General features: G+C 49.8%; 1 protein-coding gene across 1 annotated transcript in view; it reads right to left on the bottom strand.

Moving 5' to 3' along the window:
• The window catches only part of ADAMTS3 (ADAM metallopeptidase with thrombospondin type 1 motif, 3), a 167,095-nt gene that overhangs the window by 2,331 nt on the left and 140,043 nt on the right, over positions 1 to 24,721 (bottom strand). The window contains exons 4-20 of the mRNA XM_009887110.1: positions 21,359 to 21,558; positions 15,915 to 15,998; positions 14,900 to 15,056; positions 13,948 to 14,053; positions 12,906 to 13,049; positions 11,006 to 11,138; positions 10,417 to 10,530; positions 9,638 to 9,783; positions 9,351 to 9,526; positions 8,807 to 8,940; positions 7,866 to 7,989; positions 4,575 to 4,655; positions 3,626 to 3,789; positions 2,877 to 3,042; positions 2,521 to 2,653; positions 2,079 to 2,286; positions 1,849 to 1,966 (exon numbers count right to left, since the gene is read on the bottom strand). Of these exons, the coding sequence (XP_009885412.1) occupies positions 1,849 to 1,966; positions 2,079 to 2,286; positions 2,521 to 2,653; positions 2,877 to 3,042; positions 3,626 to 3,789; positions 4,575 to 4,655; positions 7,866 to 7,989; positions 8,807 to 8,940; positions 9,351 to 9,526; positions 9,638 to 9,783; positions 10,417 to 10,530; positions 11,006 to 11,138; positions 12,906 to 13,049; positions 13,948 to 14,053; positions 14,900 to 15,056; positions 15,915 to 15,998; positions 21,359 to 21,558 (2,388 nt within the window). The remainder of the gene's footprint in view (positions 1 to 1,848; positions 1,967 to 2,078; positions 2,287 to 2,520; positions 2,654 to 2,876; positions 3,043 to 3,625; positions 3,790 to 4,574; positions 4,656 to 7,865; positions 7,990 to 8,806; positions 8,941 to 9,350; positions 9,527 to 9,637; positions 9,784 to 10,416; positions 10,531 to 11,005; positions 11,139 to 12,905; positions 13,050 to 13,947; positions 14,054 to 14,899; positions 15,057 to 15,914; positions 15,999 to 21,358; positions 21,559 to 24,721) is intronic.

Here is a 24,721-nt window from a genome sequence, read left to right as displayed (position 1 = left end):
GGAATTCAGCGGGGGAAACTCAGGGGCTGTATTTATAATTCATCTAAACTAAAAAAGCTGATATTGAAACACAAATCTTTGCATCATATAGAGGGCAATCTTTATGCTGCCGTGTCAATGAAAGCACTTCATCTGGAAAATTACGGCAGTCGTCTTGTTAACACGCTGTGATTTATGTCGGTATATAACTCGGAGCAAACAGTGTCACCTGAACTGACAAACCAAAAAAGAAAGTACCGAATAGATACTTTTGCTTTTCCGTAGCGACAATGCATCTTTTTCTCTCGTGGTTCATTTTTGTGATGTCGGTTTGTGACCGTTTGGATTTTGGGACTTGAGTGACGGTGCAAAGATTTGGTTTTGTACTTCACTACTTTCCGCAGGTTCCGTAAGTACAATCTCGGAGCTGTATACTCACAGAATCCCTTTTTTTTACTTTTTAGGTTAATTCTGCACAACCTAGTCAACCATCTGCTAGCCAGTGTGTCAGTGCTCGCCTCCTTCCGCTGATGGTCACGGTACAAATTCTCCTTCGCACACTTTGTGACTCGCTTCCCGGCAGCTGAGAGCAGAAGACAGGAGAAAGCGTATGGGCTCCCTGGGGAATCTTTACCGGACGGAGCTACTGGAATGCAATTTCCACATCAGACTTTTAGAGCAGACACAGCTCTCGCGGAGGGCATCGCTGTACCTCTAAGGACACCGCTCGCTGACAGCATCCCACGGAGACATCTGGCTCAAAAGGGGGGATTTTGGGACTGAGCGGATCCCGGGGCGTACAGGTCAGCGGCACTCGGCTCTGAGCATCGCTTACGCCCAGAGAGACGCGGTGCTCTCCCAGGGAGAAACAGGATTGTGCGCTGCTCCATGGTGGAAGGCAGGAATTTACCACCGGCTGTTCAAGGGAATCCCAACGGATGCGTTGAGTACAGATTCCTCACGGTGATGCTTAAAGCACTAGCGGAATCGTTTTGGGAAGGTGTAGCCCTCGTCTCTTCCAGTTCTGGAAATATTTTTATCGCCAGCGAAAAGTGGGGTTTTAAATCTCGTCCGTGTTCATGGAGTCACAGACAGTGATTTGCACCCAGCGAGTGGCTACACCGTTTTATAACCCTTCACTGCTCCCAGAATGGTGTTCTGCCCCGAGTTCTTTCAGCGGCAGAAGACAAATAAGAGCAAAAGGCGACACCGTTCCCAGACTGGCGGGCAGCAGTAGATACACTCTGCCGGAAAACACACTGCGCCTCTGAAAACTCTCACTCCATTTTTTCCTCCCAGCCAGGGATCAGAGTGTGAGGACTGCCACGAGGGGTTTAGAAAGCAAAGAAACCCCAAATCTTCCAGAGTCGGGGACCCGAAGGAAGAAAATGGTCATAAACAGCTTAAAAATCTGTTCCAAAAGTTCCATTAGAACAACGTAATGACATTCCCAGGAAATGCTCGGGGATGCCATTTTTATACTTTTTTTTTTTTTTTTTCTCCATTGGCAGCCTTGTACAACTCACCCCGGGGTTTCGAGGTCGAGCGGGGTTTCCTTCGACTCGACCTTCACCTCTCGCACCAATTTTTGCCAACGCCACTCGGGCTAACGCGCCTCAACCCCCTATTTCAGCGCCTTTACCGGAGACGCCCCGGCGCTACGATATCACTGATGCCTAAACAACGGGGCGCCTTTAGCTGGCAAAAAGCGGGAGAATATCCCAGCTGGGGTGTATTTTCCGGCGTGCCGGAGATGCCGGGTGCTGCGCGGTTGTCGCCCAACAGCGTAAATACCTTTAAACGCCTTTAGCACAGAACCCTCACAGAAAGTTCCGCTGTTGTTCAGCCCTCAATAAAGGTTTTTCTTACCGTCACAGGGAGCGCGTTTACAAACCCGCACCGATTCGGGTTTTTCTCCTTCGCAGCGGTCGCCGGCACGGCACGTGATGTGCCGGGTCTCCGTGCCCTCCCCGCAGGTCACCGAACACTGGCAAACAGACACAAGACAATTCAGGACCGTCGGCTTTCAGGGCAACGTGCAGGTTTTGGGAGGCGCGAGATGTTGGTAAAGTTGGGGGGTGTGAGGACCGCCTGCCCACCTCAGACCAGGGTCCCGCTTTCCACTGTGCCGGGCAGGGGACTCGGTTGCAGGACCTGCGGCTCTCCGGGCGATCTCCGCTGCAGTACTTGGAATGGACCGAGCGGTTGGCGCCGTCGGGAAGGGGTTGGATGCAGCGCACCGTACGCAGCTGGTAACCCCAATTCCCACAGGTTTTTGTGCAGTATTCCCACTCATCCGCTGCCCAGCTGGGAAGGAAAGAGGAGTAAGAGACCATCACAGCTTCTACCTCTCATCCATACTGCTGCCGGCTCGGGCAGTGCTTCACACACACCCTTTTTGTGATGGGACCGCTCAAGAAGATCATTAACCGCTCTCGCGCAGGAGGAAAAACCATCCGTAACACGGGAACGGCAGCCTAGAAAGCTGTCGGCATCCGACCGAACGTGGTTGGGTTAACTCCCACCAGGAGACATACTCACAGCGGCTGTGTGCACTCCTGAAGGTTGCACATTCTGCGGATGGGCTTCGGCTTTTTGCTGCCTTCGCAGAAGCTGCGATGAACCATTTTGTTATCGCTTTTCCGGCGGCACCCGTATTTGGTGTACTGGAACCCTGGGAAATATTGCAGAAGGATCAGGAAAAACAGGTCCTCCTCGGAAATTTTGGGTTGAATAAGAGTTTTACTGCCTCGTTACTGGTTTTACATGACAGATATTTAGGAAGGATTTAAAACGGGAGGCTGAGATTTCTAAAGCGCTCACTCCCCCCGCCTTTTCCTGTCCCACTGTTGGTAATTTGTCCTTCATTACCAGAAGGCACCACATCACCCGTTTACCTCCACCGCAGGGTTTGGAGCACTGCGACCAACTCTTTAACGCCCACTCAAAAGTGTCGATTTCTTCCTGTAGGACGTTGTTGCTGTTGATCGTCGGTACGGAATCCTCGTGAATGATGTACTTGTAAGTCAGGCTGGATCTTGTGTCGTTCTCCCGAGGAATGATCTATCAATAACCCAATGTCAAGGGCGGTGCAAAACCAGAGCTATGATTTCTTCCTTTGCCAAGTAAAGAAACCAAGGCCTGGCTCACAGGGGAAACACGGAAGGTGCTAATTAACTCACTGGGGAAAAAATAATGGGGTTTTGTCTCCACAGTTCGAACTAACAATAGTAAAATCAACACGGAGCCATGTCAAATAAGACGCATTTCTCGGCCAGCCTTCTAAGCTGGTCAAGCAGGACACCACCAACGAGGAGGAAAGGATGGTATGGCCACACCATGTCCTTGGCTCAAGAGCTGGGCTTGTCCTGGACATGGTTTGGCACGCAACACCCTTCTTTGCGTCCTGCTGCTATCCCACAATGCAAAATGGGGCTTCTGATGGACACATCACCGCTGCGTGATGCGAGAGAGGGGAACAGCCAGTGAGAAGAGGGCTTCAGGCCACCAGCCATCTCCTCGGCATGTGTCCTTCAGCGCAGCATCACACAGCGGGGTTTTATCTCAGCCCGAGCTCCGCGCTGGGCACGCGCTTTCCATCAAGGACAGACCCACCATATTCCCACTGCCGTGAGACGGAACCTACCAGCACAACCACTGCGTCGTGCAAGGGCCCCTCGGTGTGGAGAGTCTCGATGTCGTCTTCCATGTTGTACTCCCACTCCACGCCGAGATCGATGAAAGACCGGGATCTGGCCTCCTCCCCTTTCCCGTTCAGGATGTAGTGTCCCGTCGCCTGGTTCTTCATTGCTAAAGGGATGGAAAACAGTGGCAGTCGCGCCTCCCATCCCATCGTCAGCACCCACGGTGGCTTATGGCACACTGGACAGGAGATATCACAGGGGACCTTTGGCCAAGGAACCCCGTGGCCCGGCAAGGGCTCCTGACGCGCCGGCTCAGAGAAAGGCCCTCCCAGCCCACCTCAAAGAAACGCTACGCCAACATCTCCCAAGTCCCTGCGATGACAGTAACGCGAACGCAGGAGCTCTGTGGCACCAAGGGAGCAGCTCCGTGAAGCCACTTGTTGCCAAAGCAAAGCTCTGCTTCTCTGACAGCTCCTATCAGGCCGCGCTTGGGCCAACACGGACCTCTCGGACCTCAAAAGCCAAAAAATTGAGAAGCCAAAACATTCAGTGCACTGCAAATGTCTCACAAGTTCACCAACCTTCTTTCGTTAAAAAAGCTGTTGCTTGCAATCTGCAGCAAATAATAGTTAGAGATACTGAATTTGGTTCACACAACGGAACACACAGTTTTTCACCGGGCAGCGCCCATTTAAACATGAGCGATGACACTCTGCTGTTAGTAAACATGCAAATTAGGCTCCGTTTAATATTCGGAAGAAGTCAAACGAGAAGTAAATACTCGTTTGCTGAGCTGATGCTGTAGGACTCAGTCCTAAACATGCAGTTCTGAAGGCAGATATTTACCCGGGATGCTTCAGTTTGGTTATCTCATGCCTCAAGCTCTCGTGCAGGACTGCCCCGTGCTTCTCATCACCCCTCAAAGCCAAACCTGAGGGGAGAAACACTTACCAAGAAAGTGAGGAGAAGCCTCGTCTTCTTGGATAAACACATGTCGAGCACCAGGAGGGATATCAAACATCTTAAGGTACCCTTTGGCATGTGCGGCAGTCAATGGAGGGAGCGGAGAGGGAAAGAAAAAGGGAGAGGCACGGTTAGGAGGGCACGCCGTGATCCAGCTTCTGCTTGCAGAGGAGCGCATCCACCGCCCGCTCAGACGCCGTCTCAGAAGGAAACGGAGCAAATAGTTTGTAACGTCTTTGACGGGACCTCCGTGTGTTTCTCCTCTCTCGGGGAGAGGAGAGAAACCAGTTACAAACCTATTTGTCACTTGACGGCTGCTCTGCTATCGGCCACATCAATCGCCAATTCAGGCAAAACTCTGTTTCCTACGTTCCTCGGCACACCAGGGGAACAAACACAAGTCTTCCTCGTTATTTGCTGCCCAATCGCTCATCAGCCAGGCTGGGAGATCGGAGTTTACTCGCTGTCCCCTGAGATGTCAGCGTCTGAAGTGTGTCTGCTTGATCGCGAGACAGCAGAGCCTGGAGAGAGGTGAGTGCGGTACAGAGCGCGCTGTGGCTGCGCACCAGAAAAGCTTTGTTTGGATGGAAGTTCACCTATTTACAACTGACGGTAAACTATTTACAACTGGGAGTGTAAAACTCGTCAATTCAACTGCTGCTGCGTAAGGGACGGGGCTGAATCCAACCCTCTACGGCTGAAAGTAAAAAGCTGTTCCCAAAGAAAATGGTTCTTATTTGAAATTTCAATTACTGATCAGCCCAAACCACAGGTAATTAGTGTGACATTAAGTACTGTCGTTAAGAAGACTAAAATCCCTCCTAGGGACCTGTCAACAGGCACTTGATATCAAGTTTTGATCCAGAGCGCCATAAGCACTCTGAGCACATGGCATTTTCACATCTCTGTTATGTTCTCTTTAACAAATGTAGATTTCATTACGATAAATCTCTGCAGATCCCTTCTTTTAAGGGCTGAGTTAGCTCTTCTCTGTTTGTCCTCTGCTGTGTGGTCTGCCCGGGGAATCCCGGGACGGGACAAGAGTTTGGTTATTTGGGCATGGCAAACACAAGACGTAGCGTTTCGGTAATTGCGTTTCCCCCCGGGACTAAGGAATGCACCGGCAGTTTGTCATGCGCCCGAAACGCCACGGCTCCTTGGAAAACCTAAGGGAAGGGACGGAGGAGCTGGGAATATGGGAAATCATGGTCTGGGCTGACGAGCGATGGCGCAAACAGCATTTGCCCATCTTCCCGTGGATCGTCTCCGGAGCATATGAAACATAAAGCTTTTGCCCGATTTGGCGTTATCGACCGACGTCCCAACGGAGAGGAGAACTGCACTGGGAACTCCGGAGTCGCCGTGGATGCCCCTCTCCCTGCAAGCACTTGACTCTGCCCCAGAGGGTATTTTTGGACTCCTTTGTTTCAGAGAGGGAAACACTGCAAGCTCCTTTGGGCAACGCCAGCGCTCCTCTGGTCTTCCCTTAACTAGAACGCCTGCAATTAGTGCGACGGGAGACACGTCTGGGTATTTCGTTGACTACCTTTGTCAGCCAGATGGTCTTTAAAAGCAGTAAAGTATAAATTACTTTACGTGTTCAGATGCATTTAGAGCAGCAGCATTAGACCCATCCGGCAAATGTGAATAGTCAATGAAAGTCAGAGCAGCGAACGCTCAGGTGGGTGATTTTAAGTTGGATACGTGCAGATTTCATTCTCCAGAAACTGGAATTCTTTTTGGCAACTCTTACTTAAATGTTTTCCTGTTGGAAGAGGTCAAGTAGTCTTTTTAATGACGAGGTTGCCAAAGTCAACGGTAAAACAACAAACACTCCTATCGCTGCCGTAACTGTTCGCAATTAAGCGGCTGACGAACAGCATCTTCCCCGCACCGCCTCGGCGCGCCGTCTCTCCCCCCGCAGTGTCCGGCTGTCCGTACACGGCACACACCGTGCCAACGCGCCACGGCACGCCGGCACCCCGCAGGCAACGCCGCGGCTCTCGGTGACCCAGGAATGCTATTTGACAATTACCATCGGTAATCCTTTCCAGTTGCTTTGTAATAATTAATAAGTATTTTCGGCCCAATATTCTATGTATTCTATTCCCAGTCGCACATTGGCCCATCTCTGTCCCAGTTTCGTTTGGCTGCTCACCGCCCCAACTGCATTATTAATGCTGCAGTAAAGCTCGCTTCACGGCAGCAATTAACAGCAATTAACGGTTTGTGCAGATATTCGCTTAATCTGTCCCGTCACCTTTCTCTGCTCTGTCTCAAAACACTCGGTTCTATCGGACAGATATTCCTGAAATCACCGCTTAAACCACAAAATACTCACAGCAAAAGGTACGCGGTAACACTGCCGCGGCTCAACAACCAACCGACAAAAAGAGGAATTTCTGAAGGAGCCCCAGGGGATCTTGCCTTATTATGGACAGGGAACGTGCTGCAAACTACCCCAGAGCGCAGTCTGAAAATTTCAGAGAATCATGATTCTATGATTATTTTTATTTCCTCTTAATTTTAAGCGGGTTACTTGGTTCTGAGGGAACATCTGCTCTCAGATGTTCCACCGCATCTCAGTCCCACAACTTCAAGGGTATGTGAAATGAGGATTCCTGCCAAAACATTTTTTTATATCTGGTTCAGAATTCAGCTGAATTTATTTTTAATTTGCCTGAAGGTCTGTAATTGGTGAGAAAGTATCACAAAACCCCAGTTTGACACGAGGATCCACTTCACATACACAGAAATTCAGATTTCCGTTTACAACTCTCTGAGTTTGAGAGGAAAAACTTGGGAAAAGCTTAATCTTTAACAGGAGGAATAAAAAGGTTTCCTTGGGCCCGGTGACAGCCAGAGGCACGCTGTGCTTCGGGTCAGGAAACCACCTCGGTTTCTGCTGTATTGCACCGGGAGAAGAACAGTTCGTTTCTGTTTGGCCAAACTCAGTGTCTCCCCACCCATCACCGACACCGTCTGGCCGGGCTGCGGCACTGACAGAGGAGAACTCCACGTGCTCTGCACCGGGAGTATTCCACAGTACACAAGACTGACCAAACCTTCTCCTAACAGATCTTCCGAAGGACAGAGATAGTCACTGTTTTACAGAGGGCACTTCGCCATCGGGGACTCAACTGTTCCTGCACGGCGGCTTCAAACCTGTGTTTTTCCGCCTGAAAGGAGGTTCCATTCCTGACCGGTCTGCAAAGAGTACGCCAGAAAGAGCAGAGACAAGAGAAACCATCCCCAGCTGCAGGATAACGCTGTTCCTACCAAGCTTTTTGGGAGTGCGGGTGAAGGTCCCCTTCACGGTTCGGCAGTGAGAGTTATCCCCGCCGCAGACGCCGCACTTATCTTCAACCTTCTTGGAGCCGATCTCCTTGTCACAACCCACCTTCTGCAGAAGGGAGAGCGAAAACAAAAAGAAAGAGAAGCCTTTGTCATGGGTTGGCAGTTTCAGCTGCGGTGGGAAGCCACCGCACAAGTAGCGCGGGGAGGAAATCACCACCCAACACCCATCCATTTTACTGAAACACAAACTGCTTGCAGATCTGCCGCTGGATAACAGTTTTCATGGGAAAAATAGGACGTGATTCTCACTTTACGTGCACTGTAGAACGAAAACGAGAGGGAATGGCTTCAAGCTCCAAGAGGGTAGATTTAGACTGAACATTAGGAAAGAATTTTTCACAGAAAGAGTGGTGGGGCACTGGAATCGGCTGCCCAGGGAGGTGGTGGAGTGCCCATCCCTGGAGGTGTTTAAGAGCCGTTTAGATGTGGTGTTGGGGGATACGGTGTAGGGGAGAACTTTGCAGAGTAGGGTAGATGGTTGGACTCGATGATCCCGAGGGTCTCTTCCAACCTAGACAATTCTATGACTACTCTATGTACTTCAAGACTAAGAAGGATGGGAAAGACAGAAAAATAGACCCAATTCTTTCCAGACACGAAACTAAGTACAAAAAGGGCAAATGAAACCATCAGCTGAAGAGAAGTGGAGTGTTTCCACAGAACAGGTCCGTGCCGTTGCTCTAATTTAATCTAAATCTTAAGGAATTACGAGGAATACGATGCTGTACATATCTAATTTGGAAACATCTGCCCAGTCCCTCTCTGCGCTGTCGCCCGTGTTGTTCTGATGGACGTTAACCAGAGCTGTGGTGGAACTGGGCACGGCTCAAACTCAACGGCGCCCTTGGGAAGCTCTCACTTACCACGCATTCCCCGCGGACGCAGATGCTGTAGGGATCTTTATAGGAACAGCGCGTCCCGTCGTGTGCCAGCTGTTTCATGTAAGCCACATCCCCGGTTTCTTTGGACTGGCAGTACAGGTGACATCTCTTATTAGCTGTGGAGCAAGGGAGAAGAAGGAACAGCGTCAATTAAGAGCAATCCAGATGTGCTGCAGAAAAAATATCCCACCAGAGGGAAGAGAATGATGTCTGAATGGACCTCCTCAGCCGCCCGTGTGAAGGGCACCGCGGGAGACACCTGCGGGGGAAACGCCAGCAACTCTGCAACACCCTGTGGTGAACCAGGAACCTGTCTGCGTGCTTGGGGCTCTCCTTGTCCCTCACGGCAATTACCGGGTGACATTAACGCCGTCGGCGAAGACTGACAGAATCGCGCCGAGGTGGATGGAGCTATAGGAGAGGGGGAAAACACTACAAAGGACTTCTCCAGTAGTGCCATTGGGAAATACACTGTTAACGCTTTCAGCAGCCACGACTCGTAATCAGGACGTGGGAGAGGACTCACAGTCCGGGTGTTCGTAGGGCAGCCAGTGGTGCTTGCTGTTCTGGTACTCAACGTGGGAATTGCGCTGCTGACACTGCTGCGCTCTGAAGTCCTCAAAGTGCTTCGGACACTCCTCCGTACTGCAAAGTTGGAACTCAAAGTTGACACCAGCACAGTCTTCACCTCCATTAATGGGCCTGTGAAGAGAAGAACGGTCAAGAGGCTCTAAAACCCACCGGGACGTTACATCTGGGGAGTTTTCTTCTGTCTTAGGCTGACTGGAAGCACCCCCGAAGCAGAAGACCTACATCGGATTGTTGCACTGGCGCGTTCGGAAGCGAACTCCGGTTCCGCAGGTCCGTGAGCAGGAGCCAAATTTTGTCCAGGGTCCCCAGTTGCCATCCTGCTTCAGCTGGTTAGTGTTCTTCCACATGCAGTGACCTTTATAGCACCACTGGGAGACACGGGGCGAGGAAAACAGATGGGAACAGACACAAACACCACACCAAAGGGACAACGGCGGTACAACGAGAAGCACGCAGAGGTGAGCTCACGGGCTGAGCTGCTAATTTCATAATGAAAAACGAATTAGCAGCAGGACACCCGCTAATGGGGATATTAAAAGGGAAAACGAAGGGCTAATCCTAAACCCACACAAACATTTAGCCACGGGGTGTCTGGACCACAAGCACTAAGAAGCTGTCCTACAGTCACGGCATCATCTGCTGCCGTGGATTCCTAAAGACGTGTTATGGGCACTTTGCAGATGAGAAAAGAATCCCAAAAATAACATTACAAAAAGGCCCCAGAAGAGGCTGAGAATGGGTTACACCTCCAGAATGGGTCACACCTCAACGAGGGTTTCTGTGCCCAAAAGTTCCTGGGTACTACGGCAAACCTCGTACCGGTCACAGAATATCCCAGTGGGAATGCACAGCTCCCTCTTGTCCCTTCCTCTAGCTCCACCCGGGGGATGCCGCGCCATTCCCTCTTCTCCTTTGGGCCCTTCAACCCAAATCAATGCAACTGAGGGTCTGGTTTTTTGGGTTTTTTTTCAATACAAACACAGCAAAAACACAATACTCACTTTTCCAGGGGCACATTCCGTCCCATCGAGTGGAGGTCCTTTCTTCGTCTTACAGAAGTATGGGTTATCTGGATGGCTACACCACAACTGCTTGCACGGGTCAAAGGTTCGGAACTGAAATACGGAACGTTTATGAGATGAAACTCAACGTTAGATTATTAATACTTTTCAGATAAGGATTTAACCCATCAAGTCAATTAATCTCACACACACGGTTACCAGTTAGGTACAGCATCTTCAGACAGAAAAGGGCAGTGCGTATTCCCTGCATCCCCCGGCCCTGAGCTGGTGAGAAGAGGAAAGGAGGAGACACCCAGAAGCGGGAGGAAAATGAGGGGTTTTTTTTCCCTTCTTCTGGGGGATCACTACCACAAGTCTGTGTCATGTGGGCTGTGCTGTCATCCACTTGACCATTAAACCCAACGTGTTTCACCCGTAAATATCTCTCTCCTCTTTATAGATCTGTTTAAACCACTCCATTAACTGCTCTTCAATTAGGAGAAAACGCATATATTGCAGCTTCTAAATAAGGGCAGACAGCAGCGTGCTGAAGGACCGTTTGTCCTTGCAACGCCCGCCTCGGACATACCGCTGTGCACATTTTATAGCCAACGCCAAAATCAAAGCGGCACTGTTCGTCCATGGAATAATTAATGCCTGGCAGTTCGGGCAGCTTGGGCCAATCGTGTTCGAAAGGGTCGTCAAGAAGGCAGTCGTAAGAGCTGTGGAAAGAAACACAGAAAAACATCATGAGAAGGTGTAGAATTTTTTTTTTTTTTATCAGCAAGATGAAAGTCCTTGTTCTTAGTAAGGCAATACTCCTTTTCCCCAACCTCTTTTCTTCCTGTTTACATAGTTATCGCTCCCCAAAGCGCAAACAGTCCCTTCTTGTAGGGACATTGCCCAGTGCAATGTAATGGAGCACTGGACGGGAAGATCCTCCAGCAAAATCCCGGCATTTGCGGGAGACCGAGAGGCATCTCCAGCCCTTCCCTGCCCCAACCATACAGGTGGAATTTGCCCTTTTCCCTCCCGTCACCAGAGGTGGAAAACAAACCCTCCTCCACTCTCAGTACCAAAGGGTGACATCTCCATGTGCTTTGACCTGGTCCCAACACAAGGCCCAACACGAAGCCCCCTGTGGTCACAGGGGGTCTTTCCACTGACTTTGTGGCGCATCGGAGCAGGAGAGAAGTCTGAGAAGAGGCGTTCCTCCCTGACACCTACTGTATCACAGGCATGAAGCCCTGCCTACGCAAAGGGCAAGAATAAAGCTTGCTTTCTTCTCATTCCTGATTAACTCTGATGTCTTAAAATAGCAATACTGGTGGGGTGCTCCTCCTGCGCTGGGCTGCTTCACAAGGTCTCCATCAATTACTATTTTATGCTTTACGTTACGAATGGGTTTTCTTCTGTAGGAGATGTGGGTCAACTCATGAAGTTTTCACTCAGTTTTGACGGGCAAAACCAGCTATTTGCAATGGAGAAGGAATCACAGAATCACCAAATGGTTTGGGTTGAAAGGACCTTTAAAGGCCATCGAGTTCCACCCCCCTGCCCTGGGCAGGGACACCTCCCACCAGCCCAGGTTGCTCCAAGCCCCGTCCAACCTGGCCTTGGACACCTCCAGGGATGGGGCAGCCACAGCTTCTCGGGGCAACCTGCCCCAGGGGCTCACCACCCTCAGCGTAAAATATTTCTTCCTTATATCGAGTCTACATCTTCCCTCTTTTAGTTCAAAGCCATCACCCCTCGTCCTATCACAAGGAAGCCTCAGTAAGAATTGGGTGAAAAGGAACATACGTGGAGGGGGACTACAGCCAGCAGGGTAGCGATCTGTTCTCCTTTTCTCCCTAATTCAGACACAAGCACGCATGCTGCCTTCTCTCTTCCACAACTTTTGCTACTGCCTTTTCTGAGTTCAGGGCTTCCTCCTGCCAGTTTCGCAGCGTAACTGCTGGAGACACCAAAAACCTCGGGAAAACACCAGCCACCTGACATCAGGTCTACCAGAGAGACCCCTGCCGCGCTCCCCAGAGGATGCGATGGGCGGTGAGCGCAGGAAGCGCCATCCCTGGTTTAGAGCTTTTCTAATATAGAATTGAATGAGCCACAAAAAAAAAGGACTATGGAAGAGGTCAGAGGTGGAGATAGCGGTACCTCGCTGCAGCCGCCCCGAAGCACGGAGCAGCCAACTGGAACGCCTCTGAAGGCTGAAGCCCTGCTTGGAAGCAGAGGGCAGGCCACTCCGGAGGATCCCATTCCTCAGTACCTCTGAGGCTCCAGTACCGCTGCGGTCATAAAAAAGGGCTTCCCCGGTCAAGGGTCCCATTTCTGACACTTATGCCGCCCCTTCACGCTGAGATCGCCTCTCCTCTCCTCTCCGCTGTCTCGCGGAGGGCAGCGCGCCGGCCCCACATCCCAGGAACTGCAAAGAACTCTCTTCCCTTTCACAAAACGACCACCGCTGAGGGCTGACGGGTCCTTACTGTATGTATCTTTTGAGTTCTTGGCCGCTGCATCTGGACCAGTGGTAGCGATGAAAGGCAGCCTGCACCAAGGGAGCCATAACGCTCCCCATGGCCGTCTCATCCCCGCATCGGTTCCCTTGCCCGTCGTGCTCCATTCCCAGCCTGGAACAAAGAATCGGTGTCAGAGCCCAGGCAGTTTCCCCTCTTCCACTCATCAAACAACTGTAAAGAAAACAAGTTTCTCACGCATGTGTAATCACGCAAAATTAAATTGTTCTTGGCATTCTACAGATATCAACTGCATTTCAAACCCATCTTCTCTCATGCCACAACATAAGGACTCTCTGACTACTTTCATTTATACTTCGTTTTATTTGTTAACACCGAGAATGCACTAGGTGATGACGACTTCTTATGCTTCGGGAAAAGGAAAACAACAACTCTACTCATTCAGATGTTGAATTGTTTGTGTTGTCATAGTCATTTATCAAAAGCACCTATTTAAACACAGAGCTAACATAGTTATCGTGTTGCCTCCCCAAAGAGCTAACGTGGTTAGCACGCTACATCTCCAAGTGTGCACCGCGTTGAGCGCAATACGCAAGTGACTGGTCACCTCCAGTTGGGCTCAATTCCTCGCAGTGAGCTGAAGGAGGCGCCTGCGCTCCTTCAGGAAGACAAAAATCAGCTCCTCAGCACTTGACATGAATTCGCCCAGACAGCTAACGGAGATCCATGCTTAATCCGTTACTCCCATGCTATCGCCCTTGAAGAGGTGTCCAGTCTAACAAATCAGCACTCCCAGTCCATGAGGACAAAGGAGTTAAGGATACTTGAGAAGCTACTGTCTCCACTGCCGGCGCCTTCCAGGTTTTACCGACCTCTTCAAACAAGTTCCCCCTCTTCTCTCTTCGTTGCTTAGACCACGGGTGCACTCCAAGGGGATGGAAACAAAATGGGCAGAACTTTCGTATCGCCATTCGAATTAAACCCCCCTGAAGCAAGCGGGAGATGCAGCACCGCATTTTGTTGGTAATCCAATTGTAAAAGTGGGACTTACACGTGACCGGTTTCATGAGCCACAACGAAAGCCGATGAAAACCCATCCTCGTGGTTGAGCGTACAGCTCCGGACCGGGTGACACATGCCAGTAACAGGAGCATATCCTATTGAGAGAAACCACGGCTCATTCTTTTACCCATTACACCTATTTGAAATGAGACCCCCCCCAATAAACCTACTAACTGAGAAGAACCTAGGATTATTTTCTTTTGACTGCCAATTTTCCCTCTGTCTTTGCAATCGCTGTCAAACACAGCTCTGACCTACTGGGATCCGTTCCACAGACAGCTGTGTTACTTCACATTTAGGCTTTTATCCCCCCAAAGGCACAAGATCCCCGTACAATTAAAAGGCAGAGCTATAGGCGGGGATTTTTTGCATGTGTTCATCTAAGTACCTTTACCCCCGTACTGCCTGGTGCACGTTGCACGTCTTCTCCTCAGGAGCAGCTAAAACATCTTTCTGACCACAGGAAAGTCCGCCTAACATCTCAACCTCACCGGTCTCGCTCCAGGGACGCCAGCCCAGACCTGAAGGAGAACTCAGACCCCGATCTCCGCCTGAAAGGCGAAGGGAGCGTGGAGGTACCGAACGCAAACCTCCGCGACGACTCCAGCTGGACAGACAAAGCACCGTCTCACCCAGACCATTATCGACCCACACTGGCATCAATCGCACATTGGGAATTTAATTCCCACTATCATTACTTCTCTAACGCCAGAACAGGGACTGAACGTTACGATGAGCGTCTGTGCTTTCCCCAACAGGACCACATTTCAACACGTCTATAAAACTGAGCGCTTCCTTCGGTATTGGCCGAAGAAAGGCCTACATCGCTTGTTGCCTCAGGATCACCCAACAATGCAAGTCTCAAATTTTCCTCTTTTGTGGCAGGCGCTAGCCGAGGAACACCAAGGCCGGAGAGTTTTGCTCCGGGTCAGCTGCATTACCTTGCATACCAGCGGGCCCAAAATCTTGCCTGGTTAAGAAGATGGCATGATCGTGGTGCTCGGAGTGATTGGGGTCCGACTTCTGCTGCTGATACGCCCAGCGGCAAACGTTCTCCAAGCTTCTCGAGGGATTCCCCCTTTCAATCAAGCTGATGGACTGAAAGAGCAACATGTTAGAGCCCCGGAGCTCCTAAAGGTGGGAAATGCAGACCAGTTGGCATTTTCTTGGAGCACCAATCTGGTCCCCAATTCTCTCCTCCTAATACCCTACCACCCATGACAGCTTTCTTCCCTACGAGAGAAGACGATGCGTGTGCAGTAGTACATCTTTTAGGGGTTTTTTTGAAGACAGTTTAATGAACGTTGACATCATCTATGAAAATAACTGCCTTTCTGTGTACAGCCTGTAACGTGCAGGAGGAACGCGCAACCTGATGCTTTGAATAAGGACATTTTTTATTTTTTTTGCCGGAACTTGCTTCCATTCTGGAGTGCCGGATCACAGCACGACTCAGGTGAAACGAATGAGTGTGTGGTGCCACACACAGCCTGTGCGGAGGAAGGGAATAACGCACGCACACACGGGACAATGCCTCAACTGCTGCAAAACACTGTAGCGCCGGTAAAAGTGTACTGAGGAACACTGATTAAATATCTGGTTCCATGAGACGTTCGCTACAGCGTGTGCCTACAAGCTCAGTCAATTTAATTACAAGCCAAACATCAAACTGGTCTTTTGACTTGCCCAAATTCAACATCTGGGTTAAGTGGAACAGATATGATCTTTACCAAACCCTCAAGAGCATCACTGCTCTCCTCTCATCCCAAATAATTTAACAAGCACTTGTTTCAAAGCTCTCCGAGTGTATTTTAGCAGGAAAACCAATGCTCTGTCCCTGTTACTCTGGAACTAGCTGTTCAGCAGACTTCTCTTTCCACAGCCCTTCACGTGATTCACAGGGACCGTAGTTACAAAGCAGCTGAAGGCGGAGAAGTGGCCCAGAGGCTGGCTTACCTTGGCGTACCCCAACATGATCATTCGGACCAGCACAACGTTTATGTGCACACCCAGGGACTCATCGTGGTAAATCTCATTCACCTGAGGGGGGAAAAAAAAAAAAAAAAGAAAAAAGGAAAAATGAAAAAGGGAACTTCCAAGGCCGCATATGTGTTATTTCAAGTGCTTATACCACCACAGTCTTCTCAGAAGAGGGTTCGGGTCCCAAACCATTTCCATGCAGTGGGAAATGCAGACTACGCTTCCCGTCGCCATGTTCCCCCTCCCACAGAACCGTCTGAAGCACACGTTAAGGCTCCTCTCCAGTTTAATGGCCTTTGAACCGGGGCCAACAGAAAAGGTGACCGGGGAAGAGAAAGTCTTCAAGTTCAAACCCTGTAAAGACTCATCCGAACACTTAATTTCACTCACTCGATAAACACCATGAGGAAAATGAGGTTATTCCTGAAAGCAAGGTTATGGCAGTGTGTTGGAGTTCACCGAGGGATTTAAAAGCAGATAGAGTTTGCTTGAACAACAGATAAACCCGTCACCACCCATCCCAGGTGGCCACCTCTGCTGCGCCATCTGGCCACTCGCACCGCGGATCAATTCCACGTTCTAGTCCCATTTGTTTCCTCAACGTTGGTCTCACCTCCATCAGTTCCAACACATGGGATGAGTATTTTAGCGGGGAGAGCGAGCGAGCAAGCAGATTTTTGTACACTTTGGAAGAGATTCTGCTGCCAGTAGCTCCCACTCAAGGAAATGCGCCCTTAACTTCAGCACAGGTTTGTCCTCGCAAAATACTCGAGGATTTGCCTTAAAGCCATTTGCGCCTTCGGAAGCTCTGGGTTGGGAAGGCACAACATTGAGACAATGACAGGAGCCACGAGGCTCCGTTTCTCCACACATGTAGACACGTGTTTAGCTTCAAAGACGGGAATAGCGCTCTTGATTCTAAATCGCTCTTAAAATTCACGGGCAAAGCGTTTCCAAATCCCAGAAATGCTTTGGAGATTTTCATCCGAAAGTTTTGAAGTCGACAGCACTGCCAGACACATCGACGCTGCAGTGTACCTCACAGGATAACGATATCTCCAAACAGACTTGATTTCTGCAAGTCAATGTGTGTCGTTAAAAAAAATTAATCACGTAATTCAAACCTAACGTTTATGCGCTTTGGAAAGACTTACTACATTAAAAACGACCGCTGGCTCGAGAAAACACCCACTGGTAAGACAACCTCGCGAGACCTTTTGAGGTCTGCTCCTCAAAGGACTGCAGAAAACATCCAGGGAAGAGCAAACTTCAAAGCCCACAGGAGTCGTCATAAACCAGTCCACGGCTTCGCCCCAAATTAGGTCTGCGGAGGTCTCCAACGAGATCTCTACACATCGTTTAAAGGCAGAATTTGGATTCAAGTGTTTTTAGCCCCGTTGCCGAAGGAAATACAGATCAGATGGTGGCTCCCTCTGTTAGTTCTAATGCCCTGACAAATATTGGCCCTGTTTGTCACTTTCCAGCAACACTTACAACGCAAGACCTCCAAGAAATGAAGTATGCAGAAGTTTTGAGCAAATAAGCAGGCGATTAGAAGTAACAGGCTTCTCCAGGAGAAGGACCTGGGTGTGCTGATTGACGAGAAGCATGAGCCAGCAATGTGCAATCGCAGCCCAGAAGGCCAACCGTATCCCGGGCTGCATCAAAAGAACTGTGGCCACCAGGTCAAGGGAGGGGATTCTGCTCCTCTACTCCGCTCTCGTGAGACCCCACCTGGAGTACTGCATCCAGCTCTGGAGTCCTCAACATAAGAAGGACATGGACCTGTTGGAGTGTGTCCAGAGAAGAGCCACGAGGATGATCCGAGGGCTGGAGCACCTCTGCTATGAGGAAAGGCTGAGAGAGTTGGGGCTGTTCAGCCTGGAGAAGAGAGGGCTCCGGGGAGACATTATTGTGGCCTTCCAGTACCTAAAGGGGCTCCAGGAGAGCTGGGGAAGGACTTTTTACTGGGGCATGGAGTGACAGGACGAGGGGGAATGGCTATTAACTGGGAGAGGGCAGGTTTAGATTAAACATGAGGAAGAAGTTTTTCACTTTAAGGGTGGTGAGGCACTGGAACAGCAGGTGCATGTCCAGCCGAAGCCATGCAATGAGTCTATGATTACTGCTCACAAGGAAGGAAAGAGTGCGTATCCTTTCTCACCCACGCGTACGGGAGCTCGGAGAACACCCCCAGCCCCAGAGGAGCTCGTGTCCCACCGGAGAGCCCAGCCACGAGACACAAATGCAGAGCCAACACCGCAGTTCCACTGCTCACCCAACAACTGCAGTATTTCACGGTGGGTTTAGTTTCAAAGAATTTTTTTTTTTTTAGAAGCAACTAATACTGCTGCCCTACTTTGCAGCGATAAATTAGAATTATGCGGTCGCTTTTGTACTAAAGAGGGTATTTGTGGAAGTGACGTTAAAAAAAAACAGAATTAGGCAAGACGGGTGAAAAATCGTTCTTCTTGAGGACCTTCCTTGTGTCTGGGAAGGTGAGAAATGTGCTGCCACTGGAGTGTAAATTAGAGGGCTAAAACATCTGCAGATCATCAATGAAGTTTCTCATCGCCCTAAAAACAAAATAAATATTATGTTACAGGTAATTGGTGAAAAATAAATACCACTGTTCAGAGGCCGGTATGGTTGAGCAGGATTTAGAGGTTGGGGTTTTTTTTAAGTCAGGCTAAACAGAAATTCTTCCTTTCCCTCAGGGAAAAGAGGTCACTTGGAGTTGTCCAGACCGCGGGACCTGGCACAATGATTTCAGCCCATGGTTTTTTCAAAATGCAATCCCTTTCAGGACCAGCTGAGAACAGACTGTCGGCAGGAGAGTTTTACAAGGAACGAGCGCGTAACTCCGACTGCCCGTCTGGTGAAGCAATTGTTCCAACGTTCAATTATTCACCTCCTATTTTCTCCCCGTTGCAAAACTGCAATGCTGAGGGACGGGGATCACCAAAAGAGGAATTCCATCAAAAGCAACTTGCCACATGAGAACGAAGGAGGCATGGAAGTCCCACTCCGCTGCCTAATTGTGGTTTAATTTCAAGAAAAAAACAAAGAAAGATATAAATACTGCCAAGTCCAAAACTGCTTCGAATCCCTCAGTATAACCTGCTGCCCTCTGCGTACGTCTTTCTGATCTCAGTTGCTTTAATCCAGGGAAGTTTTGTCTTAAGCAGCCACCCAAGGGACAAACGAACATCAGCGGACTCGTGCAGGAGACCTTTAGTTTCAGACAGAACGCCACAGTGCCAAAAACATCATGGTTTTTTTTTAAGTATCCGCTTAAGAAAGTGCATGAGCTACTTCTTGCTGAAAGTGATCATTACAAACGCTTCACTGTTCTGTCTTTTGTTAGCTAAAAACCAAAATTCCTCTGCCCTGCTGGTACCCCGTTCCCCAGTCCTCCCCAGTCCTCGCTCCGCTGGCTTTCCCACCATGCTGCCGCAGGTTCTCTGAGGGATGCTTTTTTAAAAAAGGACCAGGCTTTAAAGATCTAAAAGGTAATTGGGGTCTTACGACAATGAGAACATACCTGTGGGTACACTTGGGTTCTGGCCCTGTGCTTCCTCCCAAATATTTGAGGGGTCTCCTCTACCTAAGCAGGACGGTCTTTCACAGGTGGGGGACGCGTGCTGTTGGCAGCACAGTTCTTTAGGAAGAAACAGCTTATTTAGCTGACTGAGGAGCTTGCAAAGGGAGCAGAGAGACCTTCTTTAGATAGGGTAGCTCGTTTGTAGTCTGAAACACAAGAGGTGGCATCTTCAGCCTCAGGTCTCCGTACCTGTGTAGCCGTGCGGCCGCTGCGGGACAGCGTTTGGTGCGCGCTGTGTCACGCTCCAACCACAAGGGTCACACCTGAGACCAAAGGCTGAGGGCACGGGAGAGAAATCCTTCTGAACGGTGCGCTTCTGTCATTCTGAGTTACCTGGGTCGCACCTGAGGCCTAACGCAAAGGTGCTGTCCCGGGAAGTCTTCTCCGCGACACTGAGCCTCGCTGCCTCCTCTCCCACCCTTCACGGCGTCACCGCTCCCACCTCTTCCATTCCCCTGCTGGGAGGAGATGTTCCACCAGCCCCATCAGGCGTAAGGGGGTCAGTCCTGTCCCCCCCAGCAATCACCCGTCACCCCATGGCTGATTGAGGCTTCCATGAACCAGGTGGAAGAGCTGAGCCTTGACGGAGCTCGGCGTGAGCTACCACCACGGGCAGCCACCCTGCAGGCACGGCGTTTGGGCCGAGGGAAGGCATGGAGAGCAGAAAAAGCCTAAAAAAGACCAGCACAAGTGCAGGAGCGAACCATAAAACAAGGACTGAAGGTTAAATTCACCTTACGTGTTATTCCCTCCCCTAAGGGGAGCCGAGATGGGGATTTGGGGACGAGAGGGGAAAGGTGTTTCTTGGCAATAGCGAAAAGATTGGATTCTCTCTGTCAGGAATGATGGCGGCTGAATAAAGAAATGCTACAAAGATGATTCATAAGGCTAAGGAATCATTTTGCAATTATTCCAGGAAGAAAAAGGTGACTATAAAAAAAATACAAGAATCATTGGTACATTTATCAAATCACTATTAATTGTAATTCTGTTCTCTTCTAATCTGTCCTTAGGATGTTGTTTTCCTTTCCTGGAAAACCTTACGATCTCCACAGCTTCTAAGACGTATCCATATGGGTTTCACAGTTATATGCATTAAGAGAATTATTTCTTCATTATTTCTTCATTATTTCTTTCTTCTAAGAAAACACAGAAAACATTGAAGCTTGAGCAGTTCTACCATTCCGTGCTGGTACAGGACATAAATTTCAATGCACAGTGTGAGCTGTGCTCTTCTGTGATGGGCATTTTCATAGAATCTGATAGGGTCGTTCAAGAGTGTATCTTTAAACGGCGCACCTTGCCGTTGATTTTACAGCCAGCAACATATATGTAGACAAAAAACACCAGCCAACCCCCTAAGACACACGATGATAAACCAGTTCTATGAGTCTCTGCTCCTTTGCAGTTTCTATATAAATATGGATATTGACACACAAGTTAAAGAACAGACATCATCAGAAGGTTTCCTTTCTTTCAAAGAGCCGTTAGGCATTTAGAATTCTTTTTTTTTTTCTTTAACCAGGTTTCCTTCAGAGCTGTGTTGCCGGAGAAGTTCGGAATTATTACAGATGTATCAAGTTCACAATTTTTCCCCATTGTTTTGCAACTATTTCCAAATTCCCAGAATTACCCTAGAACGTGCCCTAGAAAACTACTGCGAAAAAGATCAATTAAAGGAACATCTGGAAAAGAGAGAACCGTATCCAACAGCAGAGAAAACCACCATGCTTGTATCGAGCACGCTCTCCTGCAAGAGACCACCGAAGCCTTTCGCGTTCCGAAACAAGCGGTGCAGCACCAGGAAGATACTCACGATGTTCATGAGGGTGAGGAGGTAGTTCTGAACGTGTTCTTTGCCGTGGAATCGGACGACGGAATCGTCCACGCCCAGCAGCACCTCGATGTTGTAGTCGTCGTCTCCCGCATGCCGGCGGTGCCGCAGGGTTTCGTTCAGCTGCTGCTCTGCGCTGCCGTACAGGGAACTCAGCTCTCCGAGGCTGCCCAGAAGGGACCCTACAAGAAATAGGAAGGCATCAACATCTACTCCAGTTCCGTTTCAGAAACATCCTCCCGCACGACATCCTCACCCGCAGAGTCAGCGCTTCTTTGGATAAAATAAATCAGGAACTCTGAAGAGATTAATTTAGGGGTAGGGGAAACCACCAGATAACCAAGGAAAAAAATTCACTCAACCGTATGGTTCTATCATTTATCACGCGGTACTTATTTCAAGCATAAAATTCATCCCTAAGGAGATCTAGGCCAAATACTTCACTTCCTAACCCAGAATTTCCCCCTTCGTTTTGCGCAACGCATCAAGTGTGTGTTACAGAGTGCCGCGGACACGGGATGCCTCAGCGCTCCCCGGAGATGCTGTGCAACGCTTAACCTGTGCCTTTAGCACTCAAAAGCGACGTGGGTAGCCCCAATTCAGGTGGAAGAGATCTCCCAGAGCAGTGTTGTGTGTTTGCCCCTCGTACCCCACCACTGGGACAGCTCAGCTAGAATTCCTGACTTGCTTAACTGTGTTTGTAATTCTTTGTTTAACAAGTAGGTGTTGGAATATCCTCTGCTGTGAATATCACAGAGTAGGAGAAGGGTCCCTTGAAGACATGGGCCAAGGGGCAGAGTTCAGAGGGACCGCTCTCAAGGGGCTTTTTGGGGGATGCATTCAATAGCCTATAGCTGAAATGGCTCAAAAGCTATCGCTCCCACTGCAGGCAGCAAAGCAAAACATCACCATGGATTTTTGACAGGACAGAAGTCCCAGCTGTAGGCTACTTAGCTCTTCCTAAATCTAAGCCAGCGCACCAAAAGGCTCTAAGGGATAAAACCAGTGAAGAGACCCGTTTGGAACACCTTACGGTGCAAACCACCACCTGCGTACTGCAGTTCTCGCTGGGAACCGGGCTGTTCCCGTGTCTCCGGCTTGGCCACTGTCCGGGAGCATCCCCATTCCCCCGCTCTTCTGTTGAGAAGGAAGAGACGATGCCGCCCTTCAATGCACAGGGACCTTCATGCTCTATGAACCCACCACCAGCAACCGGCGCCCAACGGCCAGAGCGGAGAGGAGGGTCCCGCCTTGCTCTTGCGTTGACTCGTACGCTACCGGGGCATTTCCCCAAGGGATGGCGCAGCTCTCGAGACCAACCAGAGCTGACGAAAGCCAAGGTTGCGAGGACACAAACCGACCCTTCACGTGTTCGCAGGCAAGGCTCCCAGTAAGCTGGATGTCAGTTTTGCTTGCGGAAGGACAGCAGGACCAGCGCCAACGCTGCAAAACGCGTTGGACGGCCGCGCCATAATTCACCGTGAGCAGATTCAGCTCCTGGCGCAATTAGCGGGGAAGCCTCTCCCTCCCCAAGAATCACAGCGCTTCACAGGCCACACGGAAATAACTCTCCCCAAACCCCACATCAAATGGCAAGGCCGTCCCCAGATGTTTTCAGAAGCATTCGCCCGCCGCCGTTGGGGAGAGACCAGGGCTGCAAACAGCTTTACAATTCCACCGCCAGTCCTCTCCTTCTCAAGAATGCGAACCCTGTGATGGCACACAAGTGGTAAATTCATAGACAAGTTCCAATTCTAAAAATTGCTGCCGCTGGCGCGGCTGCCGAGCGCGGCGTCCAAAGGAAATACACCCGTAACCTCCTCGTACCGCTGTGCCCACAGCATGAACGGGACCACGCGAGATCCCGTCGGTTTGGCCGTCACTTCCCTTCTTAAATAGGTGGTTTTGCGGTTCAAACAAAGAGGAGAATCTCTTTTTGTGAGCGTGTGAGCAGGCAGAGCGAGTCAGAAAGGATTCCTTTTTTTTTTCGCCACCCCTCTCCAAGACTTTTGCACACAGAGGGTATTCTCAATATGCCTCTATTTTCCATGTGTTCACCCGCAGAATTTTTTTCGAGTGTGCAATCCCAACAAAGCGAGGAAAAATAACCTCACTCGAGGAAGAAACGTAATGACCTTTTTTTTTGGCCAAGATTTGGGGAAAAAAAGCAGAAGTAGTCCTGGAAACATTTTCAAGCATTGAACCTCCCGCCTCCTGAAACGCAACTTGCAATCTGCTCTCTGCAGAAACCCCAAACCTTCCCCCAAGTGGGCTCAGTGGGGAAATCCCAACTGTTTCCTCATTTGAGCTTCCTATCAGGTAGTAATTACTGAGCAAGCCTCACTCTCCGTCGCCTCTCCTCGTACCTTTGGGGGGAAGTGACGCTAGGAGGTCATCTACGCCCTGGCCAAAAAGTACAGGGTAATACCAGTGGTTTAAGTATTCTCTTATTTGTCTGTTTTCCATAATCCAGCACTTCAGTGGCTTCGGAGTCAATCAATCAGAATCAAACCCACGTTATGCGTACTAAAGATAGCTCCGGTCACAAATGCTGCGGTCTGCATCCATGGCCAAGCACTCAACGCAAGCTAAGGGCAAAGGGAGGATGGGGTGACCCAGGCAAAGCCGGAGGACGCCTACGATCCTACAGCCCGCTCGTTAAATCTCTTCCTTCACGCCATCGCTCACGATTCAGCCGAGCACTCGGCACCAGTGGAAATTTTAGAAGAGCGCACAGAGTCAATGAACCTTTTCATAGCGTTAAAGTCTGTTCCAAATACTTCAACCAACCTGAAGTTGTTTACCATAACTGATCATCGTTAATTTTGGCTGGTTCTAAGAAGTTTGCTCTGTGCTCGCTGGCTTCAGCTGAGGTGTAGTTGGGATCAGCAGGTATCCCTCCTGAGCAGCACAGAAAGCGTCCTCGGATGCGTTCTGTTTGGGAGACGGCATTATTATTCTCATAAATACAAAATACACGCATGTAATTCAGAACCTCCCCGGCAGGTAGATGCAGAGACAAACACATTAGATATTTTATCTAAGCCGCTCTACGGACAGTCTTTGTCCAAGTTTGCTTCTGGTCTACACATCACATTGCTCCAAATGAGACTAATGACAAAGCCAAAGCCTATGTTTACCATGAAGTGTAGGGAAAACCCTCTTCTATCTCCTTTCTGTGCCAAGAGCTTCCCGGCTTTGGAAGGGTGAGCTTTTCAGAACGCCACAACCCCTACGACTCAGAGTTCTTTCAAATATGTATGGATGCTGCAGCAGGAGAAGACATTATGGAAAAACCTTAGAGGAGAGGTATTCACTGCAGTAGGAGCGCTACAACCAGCCAAG

This window comes from Charadrius vociferus, unplaced genomic scaffold, assembly GCF_000708025.1.
Source record: "Charadrius vociferus isolate BGI_N301 unplaced genomic scaffold, ASM70802v2 scaffold376, whole genome shotgun sequence".
Taxonomy (NCBI): Eukaryota; Metazoa; Chordata; class Aves; order Charadriiformes; family Charadriidae; genus Charadrius; species Charadrius vociferus.
This window is presented reverse-complemented; position numbering and strand designations above follow the sequence as displayed.